This window comes from Conger conger, chromosome 3 (assembly GCF_963514075.1).
Source record: "Conger conger chromosome 3, fConCon1.1, whole genome shotgun sequence".
NCBI classification, from domain to species: Eukaryota; Metazoa; Chordata; class Actinopteri; order Anguilliformes; family Congridae; genus Conger; species Conger conger.
This window is the reverse complement of record NC_083762.1, coordinates 24,656,765-24,670,936: the sequence shown is the minus strand read 5'-3', so window position 1 is coordinate 24,670,936 and position 14,172 is coordinate 24,656,765. Positions and strand designations below refer to the sequence as shown.

General features: G+C 46.6%; 1 protein-coding gene across 5 annotated transcripts in view; it reads left to right on the top strand.

Annotated features, from left to right (window-relative positions):
- The window catches only part of mid2 (midline 2), a 165,569-nt gene that overhangs the window by 117,561 nt on the left and 33,836 nt on the right, over window positions 1-14,172 (top strand). For 3 of the 5 annotated variants that reach the window (XM_061234861.1, XM_061234865.1, XM_061234862.1), the window contains 2 exons: window positions 7,557-7,625; window positions 9,069-9,164. In XM_061234861.1, coding sequence (XP_061090845.1) covers window positions 7,557-7,625; window positions 9,069-9,164 — 165 coding nt within the window. The remainder of the gene's footprint in view (window positions 1-7,556; window positions 7,626-9,068; window positions 9,165-14,172) is intronic. The other 2 variants (XM_061234864.1, XM_061234866.1) reach the window with 1 other exon arrangement.

Genomic DNA, 14,172 nt, shown 5'->3' with positions numbered 1-14,172 from the left:
TCCACTGAGGTTGTTTCCCAAGGAGATGCTGTACCTGGCACCTCGGGCGCAATGGGAAGCGAGCGTGAACCTCACCGCGCGCGCTCACCAGCTCTCAACTGAGAGAGCTCCATCTGTTTAAACGGATGACTGGGTTTTCCTTTCCCCTCTGGAACTGTTTACAGCGCTGTAACGGTTCTCAGTCCTCTGCCGCTGCGTCCCACCCTGGAAAGCACACACTCCAGCGAAGACGGCCACTCACCTGAGCGTCTCCGGTCCGCTTCCGTCTCCTGTGTTTTCACAACTAGGCCACATCCTCACTCTGAGCTGCTAATGAAACTGAACAACCAATAGCAAATTAGGACAGTGCTGTGCTGTTGTTGGCCAAAAACAAACAAAGAAATTTCCACACAAGCCAAAACAGGTAGTGGGTTTTTTTTCACGCTCATATTTTTTTTTATTATACTCTCGGTAACTACTTTATTATGTATTTATTAGGACTTAGACTTAGCCCATCCACTTCATTGCTCAATGTGTTTGTGTTCAGAGATGCTCTCCTGCCTGCCATCATTGTAAAGTGTGGTTATTTGCGTTATTGTCGCCTTCTTGTCAGCTTTAACCAGTCTGGCCATTCTCCTCTGACCTCTCTCATTAACAAGGCACTTTCGCCCACAGACCTGCTGCTCAATGGATTTTTTTTGTTTTTCACACCGTCCCTGCAGTTTCTGAGATACTCAAACCAGCCCTTAGATCACATTTCCTTCCCATTTTGACAACAACTGAACCTGCACCTTGTCTGCATGCTTGTATGCATTAAGTTGTTGCTGCCTGATTGGCCAATTAGATATTTGCATTAACAAGCTGGTGTGCAGGTCTTCCAAATGAAGCAGTCACTGAGTATATACTTTACCTATTAATATACAGTCAGTGAGTACTTTATTATGGTTCACTGTGCGGTTATTTGTGTTACTGTCACCCTCCTGTCAGCTTCGACCAGTCTGGCCCTTCTCCTCTGACCTCTCACATTAACAACACATTTTTGCCTGCAGAACTGCTCCTCACTGGATGTTCTTTGTTTTTCGCACCATTCTCTGCAAACTCTAGAGACTGTTGTACGTGAAAATCACAGATCTGCAGTTTCTGAGATACTCAAACCACCCCGGCACCAACAATCATTCCATGGTCACTTAGATCATATTTATTCCCCATTCTGACATTTGGTCTGAAAAACAGCTGAACGTCTTCACCACATCTGCATGCTTTTATGCATTTAGTTGCTGCCACATTATTGGCTGATGACGTATTTGCATTAATAAGCTTGTGTACAGGTCTACCTAATAAAGTGCTCAGTGAGTGTATATCTGTGCTTATGAATGCACTTCAGCCACTTTCACCTAATACTGGAAGGCTTTTCATTGCTGTGATGTCAAGATAACCAGGAACACTAACAAAGCTGATAGGATTCTTTTAACGATAATGAGAATTGTTTCTCTATGAGTTGTACTGATATCGCCACACAATCGGAGCAGTGTGTCAGAAGACCAGCGAAAAGAAAGATAAGCCCTCCTGCTGGTGACACACGGCCAATACTGAAAGGGCTGAAATGGGGGAATTACCGCTTTGACCGTGGCGGAAGATTATCGGGGCAGTGAATGATTTATCTTGACAGAGGGCCAGGTGTGCGTTTAAGGGGCATTAGAGACCCATGCAGGCCCTTTCACGGACCGTAAAACGCAGAGGGGGGGGCGAAGACCGGAGACGGTCGACTCTGATTGACTCTGACAGAGAGGAACGTCGCTATGGTAACCTCCCCCCCTTCCCTTCTCTGACTTGCCTTACCTCTTTCCTAACGTCTTGTTCACGGTGGGGGCGAGGGATTAAGGGTGAGGTTTAGTGCTGGACAGCGGGCTGACTCATACGAGTCACCGGCCCGTGTGACCCTCAACAAGGCGGGTCTAAAGGAGGTCTCGCCAACGCACGGTGTACACAGACCGCTTCTTCCCAATGTGTCTGTAGCCGATTTTTCACTTAGCTCTACCTTAGTTATTCCCGTAGTCGGAGAGAGCGGGAACAGGAGGAAGGCGTTGACAGTCTCTCTCAGGGGGCAGTTAACGGCCTCAGTTAATGTAATTACGTTAATGCAGAGGACTCTTGGATTAATGTGTGAGAATGTAACATTATTCAAATGGGTTTTTACATTTCTCAGGTAGGTTCAAATAAAGCTCATATTCCACAATTCAATACATCTTACATACGTCTGTATACGTGTGTTCTTACTTCTTTTTTCTTTTTTCATTTTCACTGTCCCTAGTTAAGGTAATGGTGTCAGCTGAGTCATTGTTGTTTTTTTCCTTCATATACCGTGCGACCACAGGGGTACTGGCAGAGCCAGCCAACCTTGAAATTGCCCGTCACATAGAATAGTCTCTTTGAGCCACTTCCTGCTAATGGTGTGATATTAGCCTCTCTAACCAACTCTGTAGTAATCAAGTACAAAACAGAAACCTGAATAGCTTTCATATAGAGATCTACATTCAGAACATGGGTCTTTTAGACATTTCATTTTGAGTAAGTATTGTGTTTTTTACATATTTTTTTATGAAGTTGCAGTTGAGGCCCAGCTCAAGTTACAATGTGACCTCAAAGCTTTTCTGCTGCGTTAGAAGAAAAAAATAATAACTCAGCCAAATGCACAAAATGCCTTTGATGTACACCTGAAAACCGTGGCATCAATTATTTATGGTGTCGTCATATTAAAAGTTACAATATAATATAGCCCCACCACCTATGGGAAATGGCTGACTCTTACAATCTGTAAAACGTACAATTATACAGTGTTTTCTGGAGACAAGTGTCAATTTTTGTTGTTCAGTTCTCCTTTCGACTTGCTCTGGTAGTCTCTTTCTCTCTCTCTCTCTCTCTCTCTCTCTCTCTCTCTCTCTCTCTCAGAGGCGTGCACACACATACACACACACACACTCTCTCTCATGCCTCTCTTGGGTTTGGAGACACTACACAGACAGACACGATTCAGACTAGAGGTGACGTGTAGCAACAACACAACATTCCAGAGCAGTGAGGTGTACGCGGCACCTGGGAGACGGAAGCTTCCGGAGCGGGAGGATCAGGCTTGACAGGGCTGCAGGGGTGTGCTGCGCAGACCGGCTCAGGGAATGTTTTTCCGCGCGAGCCGGGCCCTTGTGACAGACTATTCCATTCACCATAGGCTGTGCCCTGAACGGTTTCCTCAGTGGAAAGTAATAACCGTGATATTTGAATCTGCCCAATATCCTCAGCTAACTTTGTTAGGAAAAATGCGATTAAAATACACGGCCCACGCAAAGCCACGTGAATCGCCCTTCCGATTTCCCACGGCCGTATGAGCTGATACCACTTATCTCATTGGCAGGCTCAATTTCACATATTATTTTTTGAATCAACCATTTGTGCCGCAATCTAATCACGAAATGGCGGTTTTAGCAGTCTCTTTGTGCTGCACGAAGTTGAGCGTTACACAAGGTTTCTCATTGTCTGCTGCAAACTGTAGGACATTGTCAACATCTCTGCGCCTCTCGGGACTGGCAGAGGGCAGGGGGTCAGAGAAAGGCCGAGAGGGCAGCACCATCCACCCAGAATCCTTTGCCCACTTAAGCTCTGACGGACACATGACACTTGAAACTGTTCTCGGTTCACCCCAAGCTAGGAGTCAACAGAACAAGACATTCACAAAGGGTCACATCGGACGCTTTTCTTCCACAGTACGTGACCTTGTGGTGCACTTGGAGTCTATGAATTGCAGTTCTGCAAGCTGAATACTAGACACGAGGGGCTCTGTCCTGCCTCAGTGCTTGCTGTATAACCGAACAGCTATGAGCGCAGTTTCCTTAGCCTTTGTACTATTCAGCCACGCGCATTTACACGTGACCATGAAGTGACCATGGACCACAAAGAAGTGCGTGGTCGTGTTGAGTCATTCGCTCCGGGAATGCATCGAGGTGACAGGGAGTAATCAAGGAGTCCGCAATTCTGCTTTGTGTCCATTTCCCTTATCTGTAATTACTTTCCAACGGTTTAATTTCACTTTTCACTTTTTCGTCTTTTCAAATTGAAATAAATGCTCCTTTTATCTTTTTTTCAGCCCATTCCAATCATTAGGGACCTTTTTCATTAAAGGACATTTGTTTAATTCTTTATATTTCTAAAAATTATAATGAAGGGAAAGTCATTATCAATAAAATGAGAAAGTTGACGAGTCTGTCTGTCTTCCTGTAAGTCCCTGGACGGCCACATAGTGTTGTCCTGAAGACTCCACTGGAGGAGAGAACCACTTCTGTCAGCCATGCTAGCTGCTAGTCACAACTTCGATATGGATCGCGTTTTAGAGGTCTGAGTGATGAAATTGAGAAAGTAAAAATCATACGGTACTTAAATCCACTTGACCGCAGTTCAGTAAACCTACAGTGGAACTGACGCAGGCTTCGGGTTCAGTGCAGAGGCCGACACCCCCTCCCCCCGCACAAAAAAAGCCACTTTCTTAGAAAGCCAGCGTGAAATCAGGAAATGGAAACTTGCACATCCACTCTGTGTGTGCTGCTAACACAGGGGAATTCTGGGATGCGGTGTGAGAGGGAAACAGCTCTACGGTAAAGCAGTGAGATTGCAGCAGCTAGATACAGACTAGGGTGAGCGAACGAGCCAAGAGAACAAACGGCAATCACGAAGGCTACAAAGCACGTCGCAATTTTGCGGCTCAAGGATAGAAACTGTGTGCATTTCCTGCTCCGAACGAGGTCTGATACCGGTGTGCTCTTTCATTCCAACCTATACCGCTTCTCAAATATTCACCTTTCCCCAGGGTATTCTCTATGGCTATAATTAAAATTACCTGATTTTTTTCCCCCTTGTCTCAGCATCAGCTGTTTTGCATGAAAGTCAAATTACCCAGAGGGTTCGGGGAGGCTGATTTCTCCTGAGAGAGAGAGAGAGAGAGAGAGAGAGAGAGAGAGAGAGAGAGAGAGAGAGAGAGAGAGAGAGAGAGAGAGAGAGAGAGAGAGAGAGAGAGAGAGAGAGAGAGAGAGAGAGAGAGAGAGAGAGAGAGAGAGAGAGAGAGAGAGAGAGAGAGAGAGAGAGAGAGAGAGAGAGAGAGAGAGAGAGAGAGAGACGCTGCAGACGCTTGTCCTTTTAACCTTCATCCCGTTTTGTTGAACGTGTGTTGCGGTCACGTGTGGGCTTTCCTCCGTGTGCTGTCGGAGCCGTAGAGATCCCTGTTATTGAGTTGTTCATCAGGACCGCCCCGGCCCCACGTGCACACCTCGTTTCTGCGGATGTACGGCGTTTCATCATGGCTTTGAAGACAGGCTGATGTAACGGGATTGTGTCGCTGGAGTTGATTGCCATGCCAATAAAAAGAACAAGACGTTAAAACCCTGGGCGCGCACGGTCGCTAACCTGCCGTGGTGACGGAACCAATTCTATGTAGCTGCTCGCAAACGGACACACCCGCACGCGTACACACGCACACACACACATGTGCATACACACACAGGTAAAGACATACTCGCACGTGCTCATGCACTCGCACAATACTCATCCGCGTACACACACACACACTCACACATACACACGCGCATACACACACACGCACGCACACGTAAAGACATACTCGCACGCACACATACAGGCACACACACAGACACCCCACACACATGCACAGACATAGTCAGAGACACTAAACTACTACATAACCAGACCTAGTGCTAGATGTTGTTATTAAGCGTGCCCACCACTCCCAAGCTCAAAATTCCTACAGGTCGTCCTCTCCGTTTACGAGCAACCGCACTCACGGCGAGGCGACCATTTTAACCCACTGCGTGTTGGGTTACGCGGGTGCCAGGAAGCCCTGGGCAGAGACGTAAAGCTCCGCACCCCCTCCCCATCCTCGCTCGCACTGCATCACGCCGCCATCTCCCTGTCAGATGGCTCATCTCCCAGCCGGCAGGAAAGAGGCGCGGGGCCGCACCATCTCGGCATATGATGAGGATTAATTGGGCTCAGAAGTCCCCAGCCGGAGCGGGAAGGGTTTCCTTCCTCACGAGGCAGGAAGGACAGGTAAAGGTGAGGGGCAGAACGGGGGGGGGGACACAAAGCTTGTTAGCCTCGCCTTAATTGGAGGAGACTCCTCGTTATGCACAGAACGCTCTCGGTTAACTGGCCTGTACTTAGTAGTATCCTCGGCAAATTAGATCTCCCCACAGACTCTAGTAACTGACACTTCGACGAACCGCAAATCCGTTTTTCTTTTCTTTTTTCAACAACGGTTCTCAAATGTGGGGGTGGATTTTCCTTTCCCGGAGCTGCGAGGATCTCAAAATAATTAAGGCTCCCACTTTGAAGTGTGGTTTGCAGCCCTAGGACTTCCGCTTTTTTTTGGATGCCAGATTAAAAATACATCGAAAGGAGGTACAACAGTAGGTGCTGACAAACATGAAATCCCACCGAAAGAAGTAAACCGCTGGGTAATAGCTAAACGGAAGAGAACTGTGAATGTATTCTGATGTGTGCTTATGTTAGCGATGAAACGACATCTTTGTTGTTCATATTTTTCTCCTTGAGCCGTTGAATGTGTTCGCCTCACGCACAGGAATTTTAACCTGAGAAAGATAAGTCTGATGTTCTGAGGGCAGGTCAGGCTTTGGTGAGATAAGGGCTGTTTGTCCCCAGATTAGAGAGATCTTCTGTTGTTCTGGCCAATCAAAAGTCAAAGGAAGAAAGAATTCCTGGGAGGGGCCGTGGTGATGTCATGGCACAAAGCCATTCTCGTGGTTGAATCTGTCGGCAGTTCCCAGTCTCTCCCAGAATGCTTCAGCACACATCTGCTCCTGCGTCTTCTGCTCAAAGCCTGCAGCAATTTCATCCGTGCGACTGCCAACCATGAACCTCTGTGTCTGCGTATATGCTCACTCTCCCTCCTCCGCTCTCTCTCTTTCCTTCATTTATCTGTCACTTTCTCTCTGTGTCCCTCTCCCTCCCTCTCTAACTCTCTCCCTGACGATTTCTCCCATGCCCCCCCCCCCCCCCCCCCATCCTCCGCTACCCGTCTCTTTCCCTCTCCTCTCCGTTCCTCCGCTGGTCTTTTCGCTCCCACTCTTCCTCTCATTTTCTCTCTCCCTTTCCGTGCTGCCTGCATGCCTGTACCCTTGCCTTTGTAGTCTGCTTGCCTGGCACCCCCTGACACCCCCTTATCTCTGTAATATTCTCACATTTTCTCGCAGAAGGGGGAGGGGGGGGGTGCCAACCAGCTTCCTCTGATCTGTAAATGATCTCGTCCTCGCACTGGAAAAACGCCCCAAAAAATGATTAACCCATTTGCCCCGCCATTACGGTTTTCAGCGAGGTGATAGCGAAGCCTGGCGACTCGCGCACCGTCGAGCGAGAGAGAGCCGCCCGTCTCCCCACAGGCACACGAGCCCAGGTCCAAGGCCACCAATCACACGGGGGGTGGGGATTATGGGTAGGGGATGTGGTCACCGTCTCTGCGTCGCCGGCAAGTAAGGCTGTCTGTGTGTGTGTGTTCGTAGGCCTATCAAGTGAGCCCCGGCAGACTATCTGAAGCGGTTATCATGGAGGCATCAAAGACAAACGTCGCGGTGAGTCACCGAATGCCTGTTAAATCACACAGTCCTGGCTGTCGGGACGCTAACCCCGAGCTCGAGAGGGGCTAGGTGGGGCAGCGCAGGCTGCGCCTCGCATGCATGGGCGACCAATAGGTGTTGGACTTACGGTTGTCGTGGTCGTCGCCGCTGTCACCTAACACCCCCCTCCCATGTCACCTAACACTAATTGTGCATCTGGGCTTTTTACAGCACAGTTATTGTCTGTTTAACCCTGTACTGGCGGTGGCCGATACGGGTGGTATTCAATTCATTCTCTCATTTTGTTAAGTCTGCTATTAGGCCTATTTTAGGTATATCAGACTACCTGAGAATTGAATTGTTGAGTTTCACCTTGTTTTATCTTAAATGTAAGGTAATACTTACAGCTAATTTGTCCCTTATAGTGGCCTCCTAGTTCTCTTGCAACAGCAACTGATCATGTGACGCCTAATTAAAATGAAACTTCTAATTGTCTTCGTAGCTACGCTAATCCTCACTGGCACATTCAGATGGCAAATTGCCTGCATAAATAAGGTACAAGCAAATGTAATCTGCGGCTTCGTACACCATTATTACGCTGTAAGGAGGATAAGGAGGAGTGTTCAGGTTGGATCAAAGCACCAAATCGTCTCTTCCCACTCTTTAGCTGCAGTCTCAGTTGAGGAAAGTGAGCTTTTTATTTACTCAAGGCTATAATTCAATAGACCTCTCGATTTCACCTCAAATCATCAAAGACTCGTGCATTTACACGCACATTTCTCTTCAGTTGCACAGTAGTACTACTCATCCGCTTTGGACGCGTTGGGATGAATTACTGTTTTTTTTATCTGTGTTGTGCTCACATAGTTCTCGCTGATTGACACGGTCCATGCAAACTCAACCTCCGCAGTAAGACATTTTCCCTGGCAGATGTTTTTATAATCCGCATTGCGATGTTATGTTTACTGAGAATCTGAAACTCTCAATCCCTGTGTTCTGGGGAATACAGCTCAGGGCAGTCATGCATAAAATGTAGTCATGCATTTTTATCACATAACCTGCTTTAGATGATTTCATTTAACATGTAATGTCTTTTGGTTTGTTTGTTTGTTTGTTTGTTTGTTTGTTTGTTTGTTTGTTTGTTTGTTTGACCAGCATTTAAAAATGTTGCAGAAATCATTGGCTTTGCTTATTCTTAGTAAATGTTTTGTCATTACAGGGCTTTTGCTTAATATCCAGAATTAGAAATAATTCTACAATGTGACAGGAATGTAATAATGTACACTTAAGATGTTGGTTGAGAACCACTTGTCGTAAACATGTCGCCGTTGGAATCTTAGTTGAAGAAGCAGCAACCACTGCTCAATTTAGTTTGAGATTACATCACTGATTTCATCTGAAAAGTCCGCGTTCTCTCCCTCTCTCGAGTCTCAACGGCGCATCGTTTTTCCTCTGCAGCAAACCCTGGAGAACAACCTGACCAACCTGGTGAAGAGGAACAGCGAGCTGGAGGGCCAGATGGCCAAGCTCATCCAGATCTGTCAGCAAGTGGAGGTGAGTGCTGCCCAACCTGCTGCCTAGCCCCGTGCAATGCTTCTTAATGTTTCCTTTCAGAATAGGAAATGAAGTTATCATTGACAATGAGCCTTTCTGGCTGTCTCCACAAAGAGAAAGTTGTTTTCATCTTGGCAGGGTGTGTGTGTTTTTGAAGGCACAGGTACCAGAACCCAGTGCCTAGACAGTCTACATCCTGGTCGTCTAGTTACAAGGATAATTAAAATGAGTCTTTGATCAGTCCAGAGACATAAACATAGTTTAATCACCTTGATTTGAAAGTTGTGTGGTCTTTGGCCCCCACTAACGGAATTAAAAACACTTAAACCACAGTTTGCTACTGGCTGGTTCCTGGCTAATGGCTTTGGCGATGTAATTAGCAGCACAGGAACACACATTTGACAGGGAAGAGATAAGGCAGTCTACCAGGCCATTCACAGTTCTGTTCCTCCTACCGGAGAGATTCAGACCTTTAATCGAACCCAGTGCCCCCATCCACCTAATGAAAGATTCAACAGTGTTTGCCTCGTCAAAATCCATCCTCGTTCAATCTCACCGCTTACAGACATTAAGGACTTCATTAAGAAAATAAAACCATGGCATTTTAACCTCTGACCAGAACAATCTACATAATAGCCGGTGCTCTACTGTGATACATACACGAATACCATTTTAAATAGCCATGAATATTTTAAACAGACAATTTGAATGGCAAATATTTGGAAACTGGGGAAGTGGTTGGAATGCGTGAAAGCTAGGATGGCTTTGTGCGGGCAACCTGGCTTCCTGTGGGAATTCAGGTTCTCGGTTCATTCAAAATCTGCTCTGATTGACCATATGCTTTTGATGCACTATTTGACTTCAGAGAGACCCACTTGTGTCCCAGCAGTACTCCAGCCCAGATAATCGTAACCAAATGCTACTTCCTGTTCCTGAAGGCTGAGGATGAGGCTGTTTATTTAGCGGCAGAAGTAGTTATTTTGCATCTGACTGGGGAATGGAAGCGGACCAAGCCAGGCCAGCCAATCCAAACCATGTTTAATCCTTTCGAGTTTGACCTAAACACAAATGTCCAATGAGGAGTGAGGACACTGTCTCGCACTGGAGTCGCACCAGTATATTAACCAAGATAAAAAAAGCAAGAATAGTAAAAGCATCAAATTGCAGTGTTCTGCCTTGCTGCACATTGGCTATGTTCCTGAAACATAGTATGAGAATATATGACTCTTCATCCATGTACAGTCACTGATAGATTAGCTCATCTGCCTGGAACAGTTTTCAGTTCCTTTTTGGGGCCTCTGTTTTGTATTATTGATCATCTGCCTAGTTAGAGAATGCGGTGCAGTTGGGGAAATGGATGTGAAAGGTGGCTGGATTTGTTGCGTCTCCTTGTATTTCTTGTTACCGGCTGAGGTGTCTAGTGCACGGTGATATGTCACTCGCAAGCCTTGGAATGGTTCGATAAAATAAATGAAAGCATCGCAAAATGAAACAGTGGTCATTTTAGCTATCATTAATCAAGAGCTGCGATGTGCGCTCACTCATCTCCAATCAATGCGCCCAGCTGAAATCATGCCAGCGCACTGCGGACCACGGATACAGTTGAGGCCATTTATCTAGAAACCAAGTAGGCGGGTGGACTTCACAAATACTCTGACTATTATCGGGCTCTTATCCTTAGCGAATTACTATTATCCATTCAGATGGGTGCTTCCCTGATGGCTCCAGAAGCCTCACTCCACCACTAGCGAAAGTCATTTACAAGAACGTTTTATAAATCGCATCATCCTTATGCGTTTCCAAAAGAAATGCAGCTATCACTGCTGTAATCAAATGGGTGGTCTCAACAACTTTACCAGAGCTGTGGATGGTTTTGTCTGTCAGTATGCTACACTCTCAGAAATAAGGGTACATTGGAAGTACATTTTTGTTCTTTAAGGAACATATCTCCAAAATGTACACTGAACGGTGTAATACTCTTAATTTTGGTAGAAATAAGTACCTTTTACTAACAAAAACAATAAAATAATTACTAATTAAGTTAATTATTAATCCAAAGGCAACATGTGCCTATAGGTTACCACCCCAGCAACAAGCTTTCCTACCTTTTTTGGCACTTTTCGTTGCTTTTGTCTGAGAGTGACCCTTAGTATTTTGTATCTGTTTAGGCGATTTTGTATCTGTTTTTGTGTGGGTGGGGGGCGTTTGGTTGTGGTGAGAGTCCCCCCTCTCATATTTCCTCACACACAGTGAAGCAGATAAGCCAGCTCCCCGCACGACAAAGCTCCTAATGCAGTCAGCACAAACGCAGGGCCAGACCACAGGCAGGCCTAGTGGGACTGGCCCGAGATCATTGTTCTCCTGCTGGCAAGGCTACTCTGAAGCCACGTCCAGAATGACTTCTCGCCACAGGTCGCCGAGTCTCCCACTGAGATTTCGGTTCGTACGCCCATCCGGAGCTGTTGTGTTGGGGTGGGATCTACGGGGGGTCTTTGATAGACAGGGAAATAAATAAGTAGGTAAACAGCTGATGCAGTGCGCAGCATGCGAGCATCACATGGTAGCAGGAGCACTGATTGGGGCGCCCCCTGACGTGCGCGTGAACTTGCCGTGTTCACCAATCTTGCGCAAGTCTGCGGCAACTGTCGCCGTTTCTCCCTGCCACTGCTCGCAATGGGAGAGAATTAGGCCACGCCGTCAAGCTAACGCACTCCGCTAACTGCTAAGCAGATTAGCAAAAAAAAACACATTTTCTACAGTCGCATCTATCGTCGTCCGTTATGTTTGTCTCATATGCGCTGTGAATTATTAATGGGCTTTGAAATGAAGCAAACGAGCCGGTAGCTAATGAAAATGTATGTGGTTGCAGAGGAGGAAATATATATACAGCAACTGTAAGCAGAGGAAAGCGCTGATATAGGACACACAGGAAACCACTCTGCCAACAGAGCTCTTTATCTCTCCCGGCTCCCTTCCAACATAAACCTACATATTCACAAATACAAACCGCTAACAATAGGCAATAATGGCTTAGCATTACCCAAGCATGCAGTCCTGTTTGGAGATGTCCTTTCAACTCTTCCTGGAATTATCTGGATGATAAGAATCAGCCTCGCTCTTTAATGCAAGGTTAATAATAATGTTGTCTTGAGTAGGGAAAAATAAAACCTTTTTGAAAATGAGATTTACTTTCTCTGGCAGCAGAGCTGACATTGGCCTACTTTTTTTCAAATAGGCAGGTTGTTTGTGATTTACTGTACGGTAGAACCTTGTTTGTAAACCAAACATACAGGTTTTTCTTCAAGTGAACTGCTTTCATGTAGTGTGATGCAATGGATGCAAACCCGTCACACATAGGCGACAACTGTGATTTTATATTTAGTTCCAGAAAGCATAGAACAGACAGCTCCCATATATAGCTCCTCTTGGAGAAAGTATGGTAGAAATCCCATAAAGATGATTCCATCATTAATACTAGATGAATAAGATGAGATTGTTCATTAAGACCCATGAACATTTCGGCCTGTCCACAACCGATGAGCCGCTTTACATTAATCCAGAAACCTGTTTCCATGACAATTCGGTTTGTTTCGCCGCATTGGACACGGTGCTTCGGCCAAATTGGACGGCAAGCTCGTCTTTCCCCACCCCTGGGAAGAGCGGGGCGTTTGACTGACCGTGACCGGCGGTCGTGGTGGGAGGTCGACCCTGCCGCTGCGGCTCCGCATGTCATGGAGACGTTGGGATTTCAGCCGGCCTGGTGGGCCTGGTGGAGTCGGTCACCCTGCAGAGCCACTTCCAGCCCTGCCCAACCGTCCGCAAGCTGTCAGTCTGGAGCCCAGCCTGGCTCTTATCGTTTCTGTGAGGACTCCAGGACATGGCGGCCTACATCTCAGAGCACGCACACGCCAGCCTTCTCTTTGTTTTTCTTTCCCTTTCATTCTGTCGTTCAGTCTTTCTCTTTCTTTCTTTAATTCTTACTGGGGTTTTTTGTTCTTTTTTCTGTCTTTCTCTTCCTCCCTCTCTTTCTTTCACTTGTCCATGCCATGTCACTTCACAGGGTATTTGAAGTTTGTCCTTAGTAAAGGTGTTTTTTCCCCAAACAAGCTGAGAAGTTGGCAGGAAAGCTTTTTTTGCTGAGGATACCTTTGGGAGCTTCAAAGGTAATTTTGGAGTGGCGGCTCTGTGAACTCCTCGCTCCTTCAGAAATGTACTTCCATGCTCCTCCTCCAGCTCTTTATTTAATTCCTGTAAGGGGCAGACCTAATCCATTTCTTTAGAAAAAGTGCCCTGGATCTCTGTACCAAACGGCTAAACCTCCGGACTGTGTTCTGTTTACAGATATTTTATAGCTCTCCTCCCCTCTGGGAGCATAACTGTTGTGCTTAATTGAAACCTATTGAATATTATCTTTAAAAAGTCTCCAAAATAGAACAGCTGGATATTGTACTTGTGTTATTTTAAGAAGCGGTTTGGTGTAAATGTATGTTGACAATGAACTAATTGGAACAGTTTAAGCCTGAGAATGAGAATGGGTTGGATTGTGTTGGGGGGGGGGGGGAGAAGGAATAGCACATAAATTGGCTCTCCAGAAACTGAGTTTGTCACTCCTGTCCTAATCCGCAATGTGTTTGAGGATAAATCACTCCAAAACTCAAAATGAAAAATTAATTTCCCGGGCAAGTCGCTGCGTCCAGGACAGACGGCAAAGTGCAGGCACCATGTGTTTTAGATGCCAGCGTAAATCACGTCTGGGACAGAGGTCAGCCTCCAGCAGCTTATCAGAGATGGCTCGCGGCTCCGAGCGGGGGGTGGGGGTGGGAAGGGCTTGTCTCGCTGTGGCTTCCCAAACCTCCCAGGCGTCGGGGTACAGCCCATGCGAGATTGGGAAGAGGAGGAGGCGCGTGATGCGGGTGGGGAGAAGTGGAGTTCGTCGCTTTGCCAGGGGAGAGGCCGTTCTCTGTTGAGAATAAGGTCATCGCTTCACCCTTGTCAGAAAAAGGACATG